A 21,794-nucleotide genomic window follows, 5' to 3' on the forward strand; every position below is an offset into this window, starting at 1 on the left:
ATGCATCCTTTAAGTAGAGTGCATTTAAACTAATCTTTTCATATTTATTTAACTTTAAGAAGAAGACCTTAGTCTGCTCAGGCAGCCAATATAATGTGTGTTGCAGTTTGTATCATTTATTTGTAGGATTTTTTTCTCTGCCATGACTCAGCAGTAATGCAACATTTACTTTCTTTTCAAGGATATATAGTTAATTTACTTTTTCTTGCGTCTGTCACTTAAGCAATCAATTTGAAAAGAGTATAAATTCTACTGTAATCTACATGGCATCCAGCATTTTCTTATAAGAGATTAAATTCTCACATCTGAATGTAAGAAGCTTAGTGATCACTGGTTTTGCTCTAACCTAGCTGTGCACACCAGCTCTGCACATCATTCTGCCCCTGGAATCAGATGTGTCACTTAACCAACCTTATTCTGTCTGTGAGCAGTTTTGTAATGGGGGAATTTAAGGTTATAAGAGCATATTTTGAATATATTGTAAACTCCATATTATAGTGAGTTTCATGATGTCACATGAACTGTTTTCATTGGGCAATTTGAGGTATATTTGACCTCACATGGCCATGCAAATGCTTCTTAAAAGTTTTAAGTCTGTGTCTTTTAAGAGTAAATTAATGGAATAAAATCTTTTCCTAGTATCCAGCCAACAAATTAACTCTACTGAATGAATTGCATGATTAAATAATTTAGATGACACACTTTTGGAATGTATCTCTTGTCTTTTTTTAAATTTGAAAAACTTAATTATACATACCTGATTTATTTATATCCAAAAGAGACTGAAAATGTCTGCATTAAAATTGTAAAATGTAGAACTATAAAAGTGAAACATTCCATGTGTGTGCTTGTAGTTAAGGGCATGTTTTTTGAAACTTGCTTGGGGTTTTCTTTTGGGTGAAAGTAGATTAGCTGGTGGAACAGGGAAAATAAGAAATTAAAAAAAAATTCTCAGTGCTTCAGGAAGTATTGTTGTGGGACTTTTATTTTCCATTATGGTTGATATCAAGCAGCTGATGTTGAACATTTGTTGCAATTTCCTCTTCTGCTCTTATCATAATAGTGTTAATTCCTCGAAAAAGTAGATGTGGTAGTTTGTGGTAGTAGACTATTTCTTTTGAAACAGGAACTTAATTTGGTGCAGAAAGTTGCACCAACAAATGTGCTAATTTAGTTGTTAACTCTTCTGCTTTTATGTAATGCCCATAAAGAGTCATTACATTGAAATAGAATTCATAGCGTTTTTGTCATTATACAATGCTTCTTATTTCAAATGATAAATATTTGATGTGGGTGACTTATTATTTAAAAAATAGGTCTTCCTCAGTTGTGAAAGTTGAAGAGGTTTCTTTGCAAGGGCCAAAATCATGCTGTATTATTGCAGAACCCCCCTCACCAAAGAACCAGAAAAAGCCTTTCCACAAAGGCAACAATTTGAGATAATTCTTGTAAAATACAGGTTTTGTTTATCATTACTCAGGATTAAAAACTGGATGATATCTTCTGCATTATTTAGAGCAGTTCAGTGTAACTGGAACATTAATGGTCATTCACTTTCCATTTCCAGTTGCTCTTTTCTCTTATCCCATCTTTTTTTCATGAGTAAGTCTCTAATTCCCACAGACAGTATTATAGTGTATCTTCCTAAGAAAGTTGTATCAGTTAAAGTCATTGGTTTAATTGACTTAATATTTTAAAATCTCCATAGATTTATGTTTAGTTGAAAATAAATCAATTCCTAACTGAGTTACAGCAAACTAAAACTGGTATTATTTATGTCAATATACTGTCTATATATCTTCATGTAGTTATTGAGAAGAAAAAAAAAAAAAAAAAAGTGTTAAAATGTTCCTTTTGGTTGAATTCATTAAACTTTTCCTGCTACAAAGAAAACCTAATTGGACTTCATTCTTAACGTAGTGTGTTCTGCTCCTCCTCAAGCCTGTTCAAGATCACTGCCTCCAGCACAGGTTTGACAGAAGGGAACACAAGTCTCAGCTGCCTCCAGCAGTGCCCAAGGGTGTTTCCCCAGACTCCCAGTGAAAATTGGTTACACTGACATCACAGGGGGATGTGCTGAGGATGATGATGTCTTCCCTTCTCCCACCTCTGCATATGTAATAGCATCCAAAGCTGCCCATATCCTTCCTCCTGGTGCCAACAGATGGGATAAGATATTTCAAAAGGGTTTTTTATGCCTGTAGTAGTAGTAGTAGGTTGAATGGGAAATTCCTGTTTCAGCAGAAGTGATTTGGGGCTGTAGAGTGGTTTGAAACAACAGCAAGTGTGAGTTTTGAACTTGTCACCAGATGGATATCCTTAGAGGTTGTATGTGTTCAGAATTCATAGTTCCTTCCTATTTGTCCTAGATAGAAGTTAATTATAATGAGATCAAACATTCAACACAATAGATAAAATTCTTGTCATTAAAATAGGTTTCCATAACTACAGAGACACTGATACCCATGAGACATTAATTAACAGACTTAAATTAAAAGTACATTTAAAGCTAACAAGAGAAGCATTTTCATCATTGTTTATGTTCACATTTATTGTGTGATTGATAGCTTTTTGCTTGTCATTTTCCTACCTCATTACCTCTAATTCTAATTACAGTTGTTCCAAAATACAACTGCAACTAATTGTCTTATTAAATGCAAATATCTAAATTCCAATTATGTTTCACCCTTACACTTTCATGGGATGCCAGATAATTAACCTGTACCATGAGAGTAAGGACATTTGGCACATCATTCAAGAGTTCTGAGGCTGCTTGCATTTGGGATTACTCTGTCACTGTGCTGCTGTCACCTCTTGGCCTCCTCCTGCTGAGAAGTCAGCTTTTTGGCAATGTGTAGTGCATGGAGTTAAGCTCACAAGTCTTTGCCTGACACCTTCTGTAATACCACTGAGCTTATTTTTGACTTTTAGGTAACATTGCCACATATTACATGATCAAAATCTATCAGTAACTCCTTTGAAATTATAAAAATGCAAACTGAATTTTGACAAATCTTTGGCCTCTTATTTGCAAGATTAGTGGATGGGGTTTTTTTTGTTCTTGTTATCAGATAAAGTGATGCAAACCATGTCCAAGAACAGGATAAACTGGGGATTGAGCTAATGTTAAATATGTTAAATATTAGTTAAATAATGTTAAATATTAGTTAAATTAGTTAAATAAAAATTAGTTAAATAGTGAATATTTAACTGTAGTGAGGGGTTGGTCTGTGTCACAAATATAGAGCTGTATAAATTACAAGAAAACAGCTGGGAATAAATGCTGTGGTTTCACGTCTCTCAGTTTCTTTTCTGTGGAATGCTGTGACAGTTTTTCCAGATTGTCTTCAACAGGTTGTTCATGAGGATTTCTATGACTACTTCTTATTTGGTTAGTTCATGTGGTAGGGGACTTCTTTTTGGGGAAATGAGGGTGCAAGTACCACTGAGTCCATTTAAGGTCATCCAAGTTCTACATGATTGTTTTTGTAGTCCCTCAGTTTCTTGTTCAGAAGATGATATTAAAAACCCCAACAAAAATCCAAACCACAAAATCAAACAAACAAAAATTCCCAAAGCACATTTTGACACTTTAAAATAGAGAAACCTGAAGCTGAAAAGATCCCCTAGTACAAAGCAGTTGTGCAGTTTTTAATTTTTACTTTCTGCACCTGAGTTATCAAACAGTTTCCAGACATACTCTGCTGTACCAGAATTCCAAGGGATGACTGACACCTTAGGGGCATGGCTCTCTCTGAATGCACTCCCAAAATAAGCCATCAAGTGGCACTGTAGGCACCATCTTCTCTTGAGGTCTTCTTTCCAAAATTAATTTTCCCATTGGCAGTGGATGTGATCTGTTTATTTTGCCTCTTGGGAATCTATGTTTTTAATTTCCTTTCAACATGTGATTGCTTTTGTCCTTTGAGCTCAATGTTTTCCATTATAATTTATAAGATAAAGGAGTTTTTTTCTCCTTTGCTTTCTGTGCTCTAGTTCTCTCAAAGCAAAAGAAAATCTGTTGACCTTGAGTTTCTCTCTCTCCTGTTGCCTGCCTATGGCATTGCTTTTATTCCTGGGACTGTGTTTTAGTTTCAACAGCCCAGAAAGACTCTGTTATGATCCAGGGAGTCTTTCTTCCATTTGAAACCTTTCCTGACTTAGAGCTTTCCTCATTTGCCTTAGCTAAGCTGTAAGTAATCTGTCAGCCTAATAGGCAAAGCTTCAGGTTGTAGAACATCTTGTGGAACAGGCCAATGTAGGAGTTTATTGGAAATACACTTGAGGTCAGTGATTCCAAAGAGCTGAACATTTTAATAATTTAACAACTTTAACCTATTAATTATATAGCAAGGTGTAAGCAAGCAGCTGTGGCAGTCCTAGATTTTCTGGCAAGCAGCTGCTGGTAGAACTTCTTTTCCAGCATAGGACGTGGACTGCCAAATGAAACCCTCCTCTTTTTAGATTGTTTGGTTTAGCACATGAATGCTGGGCATAAATCAGGATGTAAACGTATAAATTCTGCAAACACTTTGTTTTAATAGCATGGTAACAAATTTTATTGAGCTCGTGCCGCCAGATGGATTACCCCCCATGAATAATGGATTTTCATTTGTAAGGTTATATTGGCTGTGAATTATTGCAACTTACCCAACCATATGGTAATGGAATGCCCCAGTTTGGGATAATTAAAACCTGGAGGTATTTTAGTGTCTTATATTGCATGGATTCATCTTTAGCTGGTGTGTTTTGAGGCTTAAGGATATGTAGCAGGTAGCTTTAATGTTTAAAATACTTTAAGCTTTTGATACTTTTGATGAAAATTCCCTAATAAATCTTTGGGAGGCCCAGTTTGACCTCAATCTCTAATGTCTTGCTAACATGATTCTGCATTTTCCTTGTGGAAAAAACCCCTGGGCTTTGCTTTAGATTTTTTTCTGAATTTGTAGAATTATTGAATAAGACATGGTATTTTTAGACAACTTTTCAGTCAGCTGAAAAACTTAAGCTAATGGATGATCTGAGTATACTCGTATGGATTTTAGTTTTAGCTGTCTAAATATCTCTGTATATATATATTTCTGTACATATGGATAGAGGTCTGTAAATCAACACATCACATAAAGAGTGCTAATGTTAACGGTAAGAAAACTCTGAAGTGTTACTCTAGAAGAAGTAAGCAAGTGAAAATTACTAGAGGAAAAGTTGCATCTGAATGATATTGGTCACATTATTTGTCAAGTAATCTCAGCATTTTGCAAAGCAGGGATCTTGGGAACTCTGTAAATCCTCTGATTCATCTTCTGGTCAATCAGCTAATGCAGTTGTGGTTTAATATTTAACTCTAATCAATATAGCCATCTGGGAATACTGCATTAGAAAAATTGAAATATTTTATAGCTCAAAGAGTTTTTGCTATTATGTGTTTTTTCTATATGAAAATGTATTTTTATATGGAATATAAAATTTATATCGAATCATCTTTAGCAATATAATTCATTTATAGAGTCGGAGTGCTGGGTCGTGCAGTTTCAGTTTGCCATGTTGCTTTTTATTAGTCTGGAGAAAAGAAAGCAAATATTACCTTTTAGAGACTCTGATACCGTGATGTGAAAAACCTCCACCTCATTGAAGTGATTGAGTGATACATATTCTATCTTCTGAAGTAAGCAAGATAGTAAGAAGAGCAAGATAATTCCCAGAGATGTGCTGGAAATACCACTGAGGTATTGGAGGGGGGGAAGTTTTGTCATGGACAGATACTGAGATTAAATGAAATTCTGGACTGAGCCACTTCCAAATGAAAACAGAAATTCAGCTCATGAGATCAAGAAATGTGGAGTTTTTACTGAAATGTCTCATGTAGCTAAGTTGAAAAAAAGCATACATTCCTCTATATTTTGAAGAAGTACTTGGTTGTATTATTATGAGATGTCTTTTCTAAGGACTCAAATTTTTCACAGATAAGTAAGAAGATAGTTTTCATAGAATTTTTTCTGTAATAATTAGCTAGCTTCATTTAAAGTGTGGGGTTGTTTTTTTAACAGTAATTTTCTCTTTTCATAAATGGGGGGAGGATAGGCGGGAGAGAGATGAGTCAAACATTATTGGAGACTGATGTGTCACAGATCTACACTGTCCTCCTGTGTCATGTTTTTAGTGAAGGGACAGTGTCTGACAGATGAAAAACATTTATCTATCAAGGGTGTGTTTAGCTGATGCATGTAATCAGTCATTTCTTGCTGTGCCATTATAACCTAAAGGCATTTCTAAGAGCTGTCATTTCACTGCCCGACACCACCATTCAATCCTGAATGGGTTATAGAGGAGGGAGTTTGCAATTTTAAAGTGATATTTTCTCTTGGGTTTTGGCTAGGTAGTGTCCCTCCTCCTCCTGACACTATCATTATTATGTATTTCAGTACCTCTTTGTAAATCTCTATTCAGATATGCATTAGTACTGTTCTTTGTTCTCCACAGGTTTCTTACATTTACACATGAATGATGTAGCACCATTCTTATTTTTTAAGATACAGAATTTCTGATTTTGATGGGGAAGGCAGGGATGTTTACATTATATTAAGATATCTAAATTAGATTCTCTGAGTAACACTTTGTAGGTGTTTCTCTTTCACCATTGATTAATGTGGTAGCTTGGCATTTAAGAAAAAAAGTGAGAAGTAAAAACCACCACAATTACTTAGGGAATTCAAACAGAATCCACAAATCACATCTATTAAGATGGTCTTGAATAGCCCTACAGTGTGCACTGAAAATTTGCTGATTGAATAGGTATCCATAAAAATTGAAATGTAGAGACACCCTGTGCTCTCTAGTTGCTCTTTTATCCTTTTATGTAATTCTTGTCCAAGCTTCTGACAGCTGTCAGCACTGCTGACGTTTACAGATGGGTTCATGCATCTCTCTTGTTTTCACTTATGAAGAAAAAAAAAAGGGAGTTCTGGCTTGGAGCCCATGCCATGTGCTCCTTACACCTGAAATTAATATAAACTATTCAGAGCCATTACTGTCATTTGTTGAATGTATATAATGGTACTCAGTAAAGTGTTGCTTATGTAAAACCCCCCCTTTTTTTTTTTGTGTTGGTGCAGGTGGAAGAGGGCTGGTGGGAAGGAATACTCAATGGAAAGACTGGCATGTTTCCCTCCAACTTCATAAAGGAGCTCTCTGATTCTGATGATGTTGGAATAGTACAGGAGGAGCAAATAAAGTCAAGTAAGGAAAAGCTTATTATAGATGTTCTGTATGTATGTCTGTGTCTTTATCTCATAACACATTGATAGGATAGCACATTCTTATCTCTTTCTTGGAAGTGTTTTTGAATGCCATGTTTTAATTTATGCTGAAAGGGTCAGATGATGATGATTTATGTATACCTGCAGTGCTACCTGAGTTGCAACATTGTCAGTGCTCTCTGAGCTGTGTAAGACTTGCTGAGCCGCAACAGGCTAAGAGAGAAGGCAGTGATGATGACTGCATTTGTATTTCAAAATTAATTACAAGGGATTTTTTGTCTTTAGACATGAAAAGCAACCAAACATTTACAAAGTGGCGTATTAAAAGTGGAGGGATTAAAGTGCCATGATGTCTGTAACAACCCAAGACTTAAGGATTCATATTTACTGGTGTGGGACATGCAGCACTTTTTCCCTCCAGGTGCTGAGCATGTTTCTATCACCTCTGACACCCACTGCCCCAGCAGCCAAAGGGAAAAAGGCCAGAACGGGGACATGGACTTTGTTCTCTCATTTACAGTGGGCCAGTGCTGCTGCAGGTGAAAAGCATGTTTGGTAACTAAGTTTGCAATAGTATGAACATGGGAATGGGTTGTCTCTTCTATTTATAATTTCTCAGGGAGAATAACCTGAACCAAAACAACCTGTGCTGTTACATGAAATGAAAAGTTGTTGGTCTTCATGGTTTTATGTTCTTCAAACAGATATTACTTTTTTTTTTCCTAATTCAGTGATCACATCTGAATCTTCAGAGAAAAAAAAAAAAAAAGAAGGCAATTCTATTTGCATATTTCAGGCTAATTCCACAATACTTGCCAGGGTCTTCCTATTTTTAGTACTGCAGATGTTCATTGCTATGTAGTGTTCTCCAGAGGTCTCTGAATAAGCAGAAGTCAAAGGACTACCAAGATATTTGTAAGCTGATTTCAGCTGAAATTTACCAAAATCTTTATAGTTAACTCTGTCAATAAGAGATAGAAAATTATAACACTTTCTTCTTTTTCCTCATTTTTCTCCTAAGGTAAATTTGTCGCCCTTATTCCATACCATAGAAATACAATCCTGAAAACCTTAACTTCTGCAATGATGAAAATATTTTATATTTTTTTGTAATGGAGTATATTTTCATGTGTGAATGTATACTGGTGACTTAGTCTTGTGGTCAGTGTTGTTCAAGATATTTAAATGTAACGTTCCTCCAGACTGGAATGAGCATATTTTAAATTTTATAATTTTAATGTGATGGAGAGGGAGAAAGGGCATTAAGTAAAGGTGCACATTTCAGTGAGATTGCAAACTGATTTCTATAACCTGCATATGCTATCATCATGAATTATGTTCATTATAAACACAGTGCATCTTGGAAGAACTAATTGTGCAGAGTAATTTCAGCTCTGGAGTCTGTAATGTTGTTCACTATAAAAGTGAACAAGGTAGGTGATACTGTTCAGGATGGAATATCCCAATTTTTTTTATATGAATGAATGTTCTTTCCCCAGGTAATTTGTTAATATATAGTTCATAATACGCCTCCTAAAATGGCTTTTAGCAAAAACATACATTGGGGTGTGCAAAAGTAGCCACAAAACATTAACTTTTTATGTCCATTAAGACCCATGCTTTTTTCAGGCTTGAATTTATGTACTGGTTCTGACTGTCAGTGGAACCCAAACCTGTGACACTTGTATGGAGAAGATAGCAGTAACACAAATGTTGTTGTATCTTTAAATAAATTGAAGGTAATTGTAGGTGGGAGATGGATTTCCTACTTCCCTATATTTATTTTAATTCTTTGGAGGTGCTTTGTGGCTATCTCAGATGAGGAGCTATTAGATATATCTATAAAACAAAAGAGCACTGTAAACCTCCTGAGAGGGAGACAGTGACTCAAGGCATGCTGAGATTGTGGGGATTTTAGTGGATTTTTATTTATTTTTTCTTCAAGTAAAACTATCAATTTAATAATTTCATTCCCTTAGGAGAATTATGGGAAATACACATCAATTCAATTTTTTCTGTATATGGTTTATGTGATTGACACAGCTGTTGCTGTGTAGCACATAGTGCTTCATGAGGCTCTATTCAGGCACACTGAGTATCTGGATTTGAAAATCTCCATAATGAGATTCCAAAAATTTCAACAAGTTTACACAACTGACTAGGAATGATAATCTCATTCCATGTTTAGTCTGAAAACATAGTAAAATCAAAAATGAACAAGTAAACCCTGGAAGATTTGGCCATCAGGTTAGCAGTACTGTTGAAATGCTCTAGGTTACATCTCAAACAGCTGTGTATTCACAGCTTCTGTGAAAACTTCAAATATATCTGTATCACAGGACTTTGCAAGGTGGAAGCCTTGAATGTGAATTTTAGGTTATGAAGTTGGTACTTGGGTGAGGGTTGTACCCAGGCATTGAACTCAGACCCTGGGCAGCCACTGAGGTTCTGCTCAGCATTTAGAGGAGCCTAGAAAGGGTTGGGGCTTGGCTCTGCAGTCTTGAGCAGCAGCCTTGAAAGGCTCATCCCAGCTTGTAGACTGGATAATGTAATACTTTGGCAGATTTACTCTGAGACCTGGGAAAATAGCATGGGATATGTGGAGAACTGGCACTATGCAAATACACGAGTATTTTTATGCTAATAATTAAATTCAATGTCTTGGTTAAATTTAATTAAACTTGATTTTTAAATCACATTTTACTGACCATCTATAAAGAGAATTTTTGAAGGGCAAATGTAATTTTGGTGAACTCAAAGTGAAAGAAGAAGAGAAAAATTACATAACATGGCTTTTTAGGAATAAAGTTAATAAAAACCTGTATTTCTCTGTCCTTCTGTTACAATCTACAGCAGCCCCAATGGAGAGAAAACGTTGTATGATTTTATTGGTTTTGTTATGTCCATGTATATTTTATGGCAGATCAGAGTAAGCAGCCAGAAGAAATTATCTTGGTTTCTTTTCATGCTCTGCCATAGACTAACCTCAGAAGCTTGTTCAGAGCAAAAATTTCCTTTTTTTGAAAATGCCTGGGGCTAGTTCTGGAAGCGCCAAATATTTCTGAATCCTGAGTGTGGGACTTTGCTTGCCCCTTATTTGGAAAGGGCTTGGAACTGGGCCTCCCCTCGATGGTGAGTGCACAGCAGGCTGGAAAACAAGACTGTTGCAAGATCAAAATATTTGGGGGGTTGTTTCTTTGATTTCAAAGCATTTGTCCCAGCTGTAAAGTGATTGCCAAATTTCTTGTCTTCAAAGGCACATTTTGGAATGTAAGTACAGACAGGATCAGGTACTCTTAGAGTAAACAGCAGTTCATTTTTCTTTAAAACATGCTCTTAAATGAAAATATTGCTTTTCTTGGGCCAACTGTTACAGCGTGAACGGGTAGTATGCATTATCAATTTATTACTATATTAGATGCATGGATTATAAGATAATTTTTCATATTTCTCAGAGATAGAGTATTAATTTTAAGACTTTTCAATACCATTTCTTGTCAATACAGCCTGTAGAGGAGCAGAAAGTTGACATGCAATCAAAAAAATTCTATTTGAGATAATTACAATTTAACATTGAGGAGGTTATTTCAAAAAGCATTTAGCATTTAGTATGTTCACAGCAGTGCCATGAGAGCATTGAAAGGTGGCCTTTTGTGTCCTGCTGTCTCTGATGTGTGCTCTCTAAGGTACAGCTGGGCCTCGTGGTATCTATCAACTATTTTTAGAACATGTTAGTGATGGCCCCTGAAAAGTCCTGACTGCTGGAGTTAGAACTGATCATGGTCTCATCAGCTGATGCTTCAGTCAGGCAACCTCCTCTGTTCTGTGTTCTTAAAACTTTAGATTTCCATTACTGTCGCTCTGGCTCTCCACAGTGTCATGAAGCTTACCTTACTTTTCTCTTAGCAGTGGGTTGATGTTTGACTGTTTTAATAGCACTCTTGTAATGGTATCTTGTAACAAGAAAGTGTAAAGATGGATTTGTAGCATTTTTACTTCCTCATTACATAAAACTAAGGCAATGAAAATCTTTTGTTATTAATTAAACTGTAAGAATGAAAGAAAGAATCAGCTTTTTATAATATATAAATAAGTGTAGCTTTTTATTGTCTGAAAGTCCAACAGAATGATATACAGCAGGAAAAAAACCCCACACATTTTTGGTACCAAACTGGGAGTGATTCTGTGTTGGGACAATTCACATATACTGGCTATTTTTGCTATAAAATTTTACTGAAGGAATCAATTTTTTTTATGGTAGGAGAGATTGGGAACAAACTGGGCTGGCATTGCTGTATCCTTGGACTTGCCTGGGTTTTTAAATCTGACACACAAAACAGCTGCTCATGCCCTTACCTTCACTTGAATTTCATGTCCTAAATATCAGAGCATGAGCTATCTCACTAGCAATGAAAATAAATAAATTAATGGCTTTTATAATAAAAATGTTGTCTTAAATATATAAGATGAGAAGTGGGATTTGGTTTCAGTTGTTTTCCTGTTTTCCTTCTTAATTTTAGAATTTTGCTTTTGTTAATGTCAATACCAAGTCACACCTCATTAAGCTTTTAGCTGAAAAACTGATTTATTCAGGTTTTAGTGGCCTATCCTTTCTACTAAACACTGTTTAAGACCAATTCCCTTGTCCAAAATATTTCCAATAAGTCATCTTGGAAAGACATAGTACTTCTGATGCTCACAGGATCCTGGTACATTAGAGAGATGTGAGTATTTTATTACCCTGTTTGGACTTTGAACAAGCTGTGCTTGTCAAGTGCACTACATCTGCATCAGGAATGTTGAGACACTGTGAGTACATCACTGAATTAATAATATTTTTTCAGGATTCCCCTGTGCAAGGCTGCATAAAACAAACAAATAATTTTATTTGGAATTCTCACAACTGGATGGACAACAGACCAAACCTAAGAAGAATACATTCTGTTGGACAATGTAAATAACAGCTTTAGCAAAATAATGAGATTCTGTTATCTGACATACATGCAGTAAGAATATTTCAACTTCATGTGCAATCAGATCTGTTTGTCAATATTCTCATCATTTTGCTAATGAGGCTTTTCAATGTCATTGACTGAAAATACAGATTAAAACCTCTTCCTTTCCCTTCTTTTTACCATCATTCGATCTCTTTACCCCCACCCTGCCCCTTCTCTTTTTTTTTTTTTTTTTTTTTTTTGTCTTTCCTTCTCTTGTCTGCTGTCAGGAAAATCTGCCTTTGAAGGGACAATTCTGTACAGAGTGGCACCGGCAAAGATTGACAGCTACAGACGTTATAACAGTGAGTGTGTTTCAAAATCATCCAGCAATAGCTTCAGTCCTCTGAACTTGTTTGATTTATCTACACTTGTAAATTGTGCCACTGCTACCCACTTATGGCTACTCTACGTGCATCTATCTGTCTGTAAGCTGAAGTCAGTTTGCTGCTGATGAACTGCCCAGCCTTAATGCAATGAGAATGCACCTGTTCCCCCGTGCATGTGTGTGCTCCGTGTCCATACAATGTACATGCATAAGCCCACCATAAATTGTGAATTGCATTGGATGTTGTGGTCTCAGCTATGGATTGAATCTTAGACTATTTAGTCCCATTATTTTTGCCCCCTGAAATGAGAAGACTGTTAATAATCACCGCTAATCTTTGAATCAAAAGTCCATCTGCTCTAAAAGTACAGTTCCTATTGTGATTGTTGAACTCATAAAGTATGCTTTGCTTTTCTTAAAAGGTATTTTGGGTTTTGGTTTGTTTGAAGTTTTCCTTTTTGGTGATTTTTTAAATTTTTACTTTACTGCATGCTCTTCATTTGGCATTCTGTCTTTGACAGTTATTACTCACAGCATTCTGGCTGATACATTTTTTTCTGCCAAGGAGAGTAAAAGATATAAAGCTATTTTCATTTCATGTTCAGGTTTTTGGCTTCTGCTTTTTAAAAGAAGGGCACATCCTGCTTTTCATGTTCTTTTACTGCCCTGGTAATACAGAAAAAGAAAGAATGGTTGCATCAGATGCAAGACTGAGGAAACAAGGAAGACAGAAATCTGTCCTTCCACCTGTTTCCTCATGGAGAAATCTAGCTAAAAGATTCATATTTGGTGTGACTAAGTGCAAAGTGTTCAGTTCTGTCTTCCGGTGAACAGGATGTTGTCCTAGCTTTGGCATCTGCTTTTGCCCCAGAGAGCTTTCTCTTGAGAGGATCCATGCTGTGCTACCCTTCTTCCTCCTTTATGGGTGGGAGTGTTTGGTCTTCTACCTCTGAGGACTTCTGTCCTGCATGTTGACAGCAAAGGATTAAGTAGTTGAAGTGGCATTATTCTGTTCTGATATTTGTTCTTACACATATTTTTTTTTCTTAACAAATCTGATCCTTTTTTTGAACAAAAATCTTTGTGAATGTGTGCAGCTCTGAGTATTTCCTCATGGAAAGTTATCTTCCTGTCTACCAGAATTCATTTTGCAGCTCTTTGCAAGCTCCAGCCAAGCCCTTGCTCTTGCTGAAGCTGACTATGTGACTGGTGGTCTTCAAATTTTTGTGCTGCTTCTCACGTTGTATCTCCATGACCGCTTATCAATCACTCAAATTTCGTGCTTCTTTCAGAGTTCTTAGATTATCATGTCCTCTAATCCACCCATCTGATGAGCATAATAAGGATTTATGAAGTTAATTTCCAGTATGCTTGAATTTGGACTTTAAGATGAAGCTTCAAATCAGATGCAAGGTCTGCCATTGGAGCCTTTAATTTCACAATCTTACTGGTCGTGCTGCCCTAACCTTACCTTTCAAAGTTTTGGCATGCTCTCCATGCCCAGCCTGTTTTTCATTAAGGGCCAAATGATCCTTCCCATCTTCTCAAGTCATCTAAAGTAAGCATAACTGAAGCCAGGAAGAATTCAGTCACCTTTCCAGTTGTGCTAGAGCTCTGCATTTAGTTCTTCTTCTTAATCACACTAGCCCATGGTTGTGCCATATCACAGAAAATAAATTGCATCAAACTGATTTCAGAGGACAGGTTTGGATGGATGTCTAGAGGAAAGCTTGATAACCAGCTGCAAGAAAACAGCTTAACCCACAGTAGATTGTCTCTCATTGCTCTGGGCAAACACCCATCTAAACTTTGTTTTTTAAAGCTGATAAAAGGTATCTATTAGATATCTAAGGTATCTACCTGGAGCCAGTTTACCTGGAGGTTTGATTCTACCTTCCTTGGCATTTGGTTGAGACTTGCATGTTTTTTCATGCTGCAGAGGTGTGTTACTTTCTCCACAAAGCTGCATCTCAGAAGGCCAGATATCCAGCTACACTTATGAGCTTCTAAGCTACACTTAAAAGCCTGTTTGTTGCTTTTTGGATTGGAAATGGGACTGAGGAATGGGTAATACACAAAATCAGGGAAGTCTTAAACAAAACGAGTCTTTGCACTGTTGTTGCTATCAGAGATGCTCTTACCTAAACTAACACACAAAAAGGAGGGTCCCTTAGTCTCTCTGCTCCATCTATTTACAGCTCACTTCCTGCAAACTTACTCATCATGCTCTTCCTGAACAAGCTGACTGATGGTACAGCCAGCTCCTTCCATTTCACATCTCCTCTATGGCCCATATTTTTAGGCAAATATCCATGAGCTTATGTCTCCAGTGAAAACCATTTGGAGATATTCCACAGAATTGTTTTCATTTAGGGATGTCTGGTTAAAACAACTCACAGCTGCTCTAATTTCAACTTGCTGATTTCTCCATAAATTAAGCTGGAGTCAATTCATAACTTTAGATTAGTTATGCCTAGGCAATGCTTGGATTCACCTGTATCACATTGCATGAAGTGTTGCTCAACTTTGTAATCAAGCTTAGAGCTTTTACTTCACAAACACATGCTCAGTGCTAAAAACTTTTATTTTGAAAGCCATTTTCCACCTGCTGTGTTTAAAAGAAATTTTCTTACTTAACCAAGGCCTGTAACAGCTGTTGAATTAGTTGCTGCTTCTAGAGATACCTTCCACTGAAATATGCAAGATTGTCTCCTGCAGAAAAACCCAGCCTTGCCTTTATATGCTGACATGGCTTTCTTGGTCATGAGGTATGCCAGGCTCTGCTCAGCAGCAATTCCAGCTCCTTTGGCATTCTGCTCATCAACCTGCTGTCAGAAAATCTTTGCTACTGCACATGCTGGGTGAAGAGAGACACACAGCAACAAAAAACTTGTCATTTTGTTGATCACAGTCCTCTTTTCTCTCATCCCGCAATTTTCTTGCACCTCCACGAACAACGCTTCTTAGATTTCTACTTTTTTATTTTTACTGATTTAGTTTCTCTTTCTTGCTTCGCTTTCTTTTTCTTCAAAGATGCAATAACTGAGGAACAGTGCAGATAAAATGCTTGATTTGACAAATATTTGCCTCTCTTTCCTTATATGTGGATCCACAATGCTGTCAGTAATAGCTATTAGATATAATGGAAGAAGATCAGGATCGTTGAAACAGAAACATTCGTGAGTAACCTCAATTGTGTTTTGTGTTTTCTATTGCTCCATCTTTTTTTTTTTTACCTTTTTTTTTCTCTCTCCCCCTAATTCTTGAGGAATTATGGCTGGTCAGAATTCTGAGAAATCAATATGGCTGGTGTATTTATGATGTTGTAAACCCCATTTAGGGGTGTCAGAATATGAGCAAAGGTAAATGAGAAACCTGAATGTGGATTTTAACAGCTCCGAAGAGAGGACAGTTACAACTTTGTATTTCACTCACCTTATTACAATTTTCTTGCAAAAAAGTGCTTGTATCAAATACACACCTGCTACAGATGCTGCAGTGAAAAATGACATCTGAGAAAGAAAAATTATAAAATTGGGGGAGGGATATTTTAATGATTAAATAAGCATCCTGTTTGCTGGAGAACAAATGTACTGATGACATGGGATTGGAGGCCTTGTGTGGAAAAATTATGTTGACTGGGGTGAAATGTTAAATCCTTCTGTTGATTGGGATTCCCGCTACCGAGTGGTTTTCCATGAGTTTCACAGAAGACTGGTGCTTGGTGACTGGCAGGTAAAGAGCCCTGTTGGCTGTGGCTGCTTACCTCTCCTTCCACGTGTAATAACGTGTGCCTGTACTTGCTGAGGGTGGTGAAGTCCCCAAATGAAGAGGACAATGGTTGTCTACGGTTGTGGAGCTCCTGAACGAATGAATGATTGCTCTTACAGTACTTGGGGAAGTGTCTGGGAAGGTGGGGAAGCCAGCAGGTTCTGTACTGATGGCTCTGTGCTCGTGCTGCAGAAGATGCTTGTGCTGCATCACCCTCAATGCATGCTGCTTCATGGGGCCAGGCACCGCTCCCTTCCCCTTGCATGACCACTTGTGCAAGCACAGACATCTTGGGGCATTTCTTATGTGGCAAGAACTATTATGCAAAGGAAAATGAACATGTTGAAAGCAAATGACAAAATGTTTAGCTGACACAGTTACATTTTTTCAAGGAATGACTGAGAATAACAAATAATTATTATTATTGAAATAGTGTGCCTCAGCAGACATGTATAATCACTGTACATGTATAATCACTGTTGGTAAAGAAGCATAAATTTGTGTTTAGAAAGCATGAATTCATTAATCTTTAAACTAAGAAGAATCAACATGTCTTTCTTCTACAGTAATATTTGGAATCCAATTTCATTGGATTCATTTCTGGTTTTGATTTTTTTATGACACTGGAATGTTGCTGGGGATGGCTTCAACAGCATGCAGGATTTTGACAGAAAGTAAGCTCAAGACGAATACCTTATAGGATATGGGCATTTGTTCTCTGTTCACCAGTATGTGAGGAAAAGGACAGTTCCTCTCTCATCTACTGCAATTACCATGTATAACTTCACCACCTTTGTCATTCAGATTGATTACCTGGGTGTTCCATGCTGTCATTCTCTGAATAGAAGGAAAGGACATATTCCCCTTGCTTTCCTTCCCTTCCATAAAAGTAAAAACCTTGATAAGCTTCACTGACAAATTTCTTTGTTCTATTGAATGCAGTTGATAGTGTTTCTCTCTGGCTGCTATACCAAATCAGGAGATCCTTTGCATGGTCTCAGGGTGTGTCTCTGAGCAGCTGACCTTTCCATTGCTTAACAGAGCTGAGAAGTGCTTAGAGGACCAGGACACCACTGGCCTTTCCTGTGTCAGAGTGGTCCCTCTTTTGTCCAGGGCCATAAATTATCAGCAGAGAGAACAATCCAGAAAAAACCCAAAAATTAAATTGCCAAATAATAGCTCAAAATAGAAAGCTCTGTAAACGTAGAATGTATTTCCTTTTCTCCCCTGCCATTTTAAGCTGTTTAGAAACAATTTGTTTCCTGCTTTGAATGGAGTTAATTTTACCACAGCTGTTTATTTTTGTTTTAACAGCTTTAGTTACACAGTCCTTTATCATCTTTCTGATTTAGAATCCTGGTTTGTTGCCAGCACAGCTCTGAGAGGCCATTGCTGAAATAAGTCTGATGTTTTGGTCTCTTTTTAATCCCTGTTTGAGCTAATCTGTTTTGGTACATTTCAGAATGTTGCTCTCAAAAGACCTGTAACTGCTATAGCAGGAGTGTGGTGTGTTTGAAATGTCTCGGGGAAACAATCTCTCTTATGTACCCATAGAGGAAAAAATGTGTGAAGTGCGAAATTCCTCCAGACAGTGTTGAGAAAATTTAATCTTCATGAATACTAAATGAGATTGCATTTGTAAGGAGCATGAATCAATAAAGAATCAAAACTCTGAGTGTTTTTAAAAAGCTGTAGACCCACATCTTTTTCCAGCCAAAAGCTGGGAACAGTTGGCCCCTGGGAATTTTAACTTCTTGCTGGTGATGCTGCCCTTGTTCAGACTCGAAGGAACTTACTAGAAAAATGCAAACAGTGCTTAGATTTGAGCTCTACCGTGTGCTGCTACAGGTGATGCAGCAACAATAAATCTAGGTAAATAGAGGTTTTGATTATAGAGCCAGAAATTTGAAGTGATGTTCCCAAAAGACTTGAAAAATATGTTTATAGAGAATTAAAAAAGGGAAATTAAAATTCTGAAAAACTTTCCTGCTATTAAGATAGATGTGATAGTAAGCATGTGAGCTCTCCAAATGCTCACAGAGAGCTGACAGATTCTAGGGAAGTTGCTGTTAAAAAAAAAAAAAAAAGTAGCAAAAATTAGTGAGAGGCCTGACTACTGTAGCTTTTATCCTATACTGGTTTTATGTGAAGTACCTAATGTCTGGGCTTACAGGAAGAGCAAGATGTTCTCAGTGTTTCTGAGGACAGCAGTTTGCTGAGCCTGACCCTTGTGCTCAAGCCCATCGCTGTGGTAGACCGCAGCTGTTTCAGGCTGAGTGGGTGTGCTGGTCAGCAGAGAGGGGGACTGTGACCACTGCAATTCTCTCCAGTTTTTAATGTTCATTTAGCAGCCTGACCTCCCTGATAGCTGTACCTCTTCATGAAGAAAATTTCATACTTTAAACTCATAATCTAACAGTCTGTGTCACTCAAGTTCCTGCTTAGATCCCAGTTGTGTCCATGGGCTACATTTATCTATTGAAGAAACTATCCAGCCAACTGTGCTCTGCCACTAAGCTATTGCAGTAGTGGCAAAAAATTCCATGAAAAGTTAAAAAACAAAAAACAACAAAACAAAAAAAAAAAAAAAAAAAAAACCCCAAACAAACAAAAACAAAAGCCATGAAAAAAATGTGTGACTGGAAGAGGAAATTTTTCTGGTTTTAAGAGGAAAGATCACCTGAGCCAGGTGGCAGCTGCATCAAGAGAATTGTTGATAGATAATACTGATATATACTGATATGTATACACATACACACACACACGTATGTATCACACATACACATGTGTATATATATATATTTATACACATGTATGTATTTGTATCAGGGAACAACCCAATGAAAAGATAAATGAGGACAGAATCTATTAGGCAAGGGTGGGCACAGTGTTGCAAATCCTTGCTTCCAAGTTCTTTCTCTGTCCAAATCAGAAGAGTGTATCTCATGTACCTGGACATGAAGGAAAGTAAGAGAGAGAATCTGCTTAGCATGTCTTTAATGGTAAGAGCACGTTAGACTGTTCTCTGCAGGACTGTTTTGTACTCAAGCAAGGCATTATTCTTTCTTAATGTTACTGCAGATCCTCACTTCATCTGATTTGTTCTACAGTTTCCACTGCATACAGTTCTTCTCTTCTGTCCCCTTTGTCTCTAGACCCCAGTCATGTTGTGATAAGAGCACAAGCAGGGCTTTTATTCTTACAGATTTATTTAGTAAAGTACTTTATTTAGTAAAGGTAGCTCCTCAGTTTGGGTCAGTCAAAAATAATTAAATTAGGTCATTTTCCCAGCTGATCTGGAAGAACTCTTTTTAACTTTGAAGGAGCTTTGTATCTGATCGCCCAAATGTGATTTACTTTGGACAGACCACACTTCAGCCCATTCTGTCCTCATGTAAAAAAAAAAGAAAAAGAAGCAATGCTGTTATTTCCTATGTTGCTTTCATTTTGAGGGCTGTATACTAAGGCAGCTCTGTGGCAGTATAGAGAATAAACAAAGAACGAACAACTCTTGGATTATCGTCGAGCACAGATGGGTGATGCTTGGGAAATCTGTTGTGAGGCTTCTGATACAAAGTGTGATGCCTCATCACAGAAGAATGGTCATAAAATCTGAAAATGCCGTAATGAAAAACAAGTGATGACCCAGAAAGAAACAAAAGATTTATTCTTATTGGATCCCCTTGAGGTTTCTGATCTTTCTTTCATGTAAACTTCAAAGATCTGAAGTCCATGTGAGACCTGTTGAGTAATTCTCACAATTACTTTCATATTTTAATTCCATCCACTGACCAAAGTTCAGATCTTCTTCCATAATTAGGGATGCAGAAAACCTATTTTAATAACCTATTTTAAAGATAGCTTTTCTGTTCATTTCAGGGAGTGGCTAAGAGCAGTCATGGATTCTTATCAGTTACTTCTGGCAGGAGGTGTCTTCATTGCTTCTTCCCTCCATCACAAAATAGTTTGAGATTTTGGCAAGGATGACAGTAGAAACCTTTGCCAGAGGGTAATTTTCCATATCAAGATATTTTGTTTAGCTAAAAGATGATGATCACTACAATTTGTCTGAGTTTTCTGAGTTGTGGATGTTTTATATTCAGTATAGTCAATGGCTGACCATTGTCTTTGCAGTTGGAAGTGGTAAATAAAGTTGGTTCTAGCTTCTATCTCGGCCAGGGCCCCAGTGACTGATAATTTGCAAAGGTGTAGAAGGTCCAGCTGGTGGAACCTGAGCTTCTTCAGTTACTGCCCAAGTCAGAGCAAGGGGAGGGAACAAGAAAGTGTGGCTTTCTTGCCACACTTTGTCAAAAAAATGACTTTGCCACACTGCCCAAGGAGATTTATACTTGTCTGGCTTAATTTACCCTTGCATCTCCAAGTGCCTCTGCTGGAAACACTGTGCAAAGGCTCTGCTATGGATAACCACTCCTCTCCTGCCCACCAGAGCACCAAGCAGAATCACAGCAATGCTTAAATTCCATGGTTACTGATTTCCTGAGGTCTGGAAGAGAAATAGTGAACAGGATTTACTTTACTGATGATAGGCATGCTACCATTCTAACTACCATAATCAATATGATAATTAACCAGGTCTGAGGTGTTCTCACAGGCTCTTTTAAGAAAAATAAAACATAAAGAAATCAAGACTTTGGCATATTTAAGAAAATTATTGTAATATAATTATTTAATATTCATTTAAATTACAATCCTGCACTGCTTATGGAATAAATGACTTGTTCAATGTTATTTGAATTGAATTGAATATCTGAAGAAATAGAAGTGTTGCTGGTGCTCAACAATAGGTGTTGGAGCCATTCAGGAGGCAAGAGGGCCAAAGTATTTTGCTTAATCTGTAGTCTTTCTGTTTGTTTCTAATAGGGAACTTTCTCTAATTCTGCCTTTGTACTCCTTTCGTGTTAAAAATACAGAAAATGTCAGGGCAGCATATCATGGCTTTTCTATTTTCGGCTAAAAGTCCTGATCTGACATGTAATTCCTGATTTCATTTCCTAGCAGCACCATGGTGTTGAAACCCATTTAACATGCTCTGGATCATGAAGTTGTTCCTGGAGGCCCTAGGATGTGCCCTGGTTTCTGTGGTTCATCTGCACTGTCAGTCTTCTATGATGAAAATCTACTGCAATCACTTTGTTGACCTTGATTTAGAAGTAATTAAGAAGAAAAGCTTATTTGAAATTATTTCTTTTATGACTTGTAAGATCCAGTCTGTGACATCATGAGTGATTGTTAGGGAAATGTGAGCATTTGAGTTTCTTATTATTAGGTAAAATTAGTACTGTAGCAGCAGCAATTGCTGTGGTTTTCCTGGAAACAGCTAATTTTGGGAGTCAGATTTAAGTGGTCTAGGGAAGAAAACTTTTTGGGTCACTTTTGCTGCCAGTGGCTATTTGACCTGATGCACCCTTTTGTAAAGTGGCTGAA

General features: G+C 37.1%; 1 protein-coding gene across 8 annotated transcripts in view; it reads left to right on the plus strand.

Annotated features, from left to right (window-relative positions):
- The window catches only part of SH3KBP1 (SH3 domain containing kinase binding protein 1), a 212,755-nt gene that overhangs the window by 107,334 nt on the left and 83,627 nt on the right, over positions 1 to 21,794 (plus strand). For 6 of the 8 annotated variants that reach the window (XM_058840401.1, XM_058840394.1, XM_058840428.1 and 3 more), the window contains 2 exons: positions 7,113 to 7,236; positions 12,481 to 12,555. In XM_058840401.1, the coding sequence (XP_058696384.1) occupies positions 7,113 to 7,236; positions 12,481 to 12,555 (199 nt within the window). The remainder of the gene's footprint in view (positions 1 to 7,112; positions 7,237 to 12,480; positions 12,556 to 21,794) is intronic. The other 2 variants (XM_058840409.1, XM_058840456.1) reach the window with 1 other exon arrangement.

The sequence above is a fragment of the Poecile atricapillus genome, chromosome 1, assembly GCF_030490865.1.
Source record: "Poecile atricapillus isolate bPoeAtr1 chromosome 1, bPoeAtr1.hap1, whole genome shotgun sequence".
Taxonomy (NCBI): Eukaryota; Metazoa; Chordata; class Aves; order Passeriformes; family Paridae; genus Poecile; species Poecile atricapillus.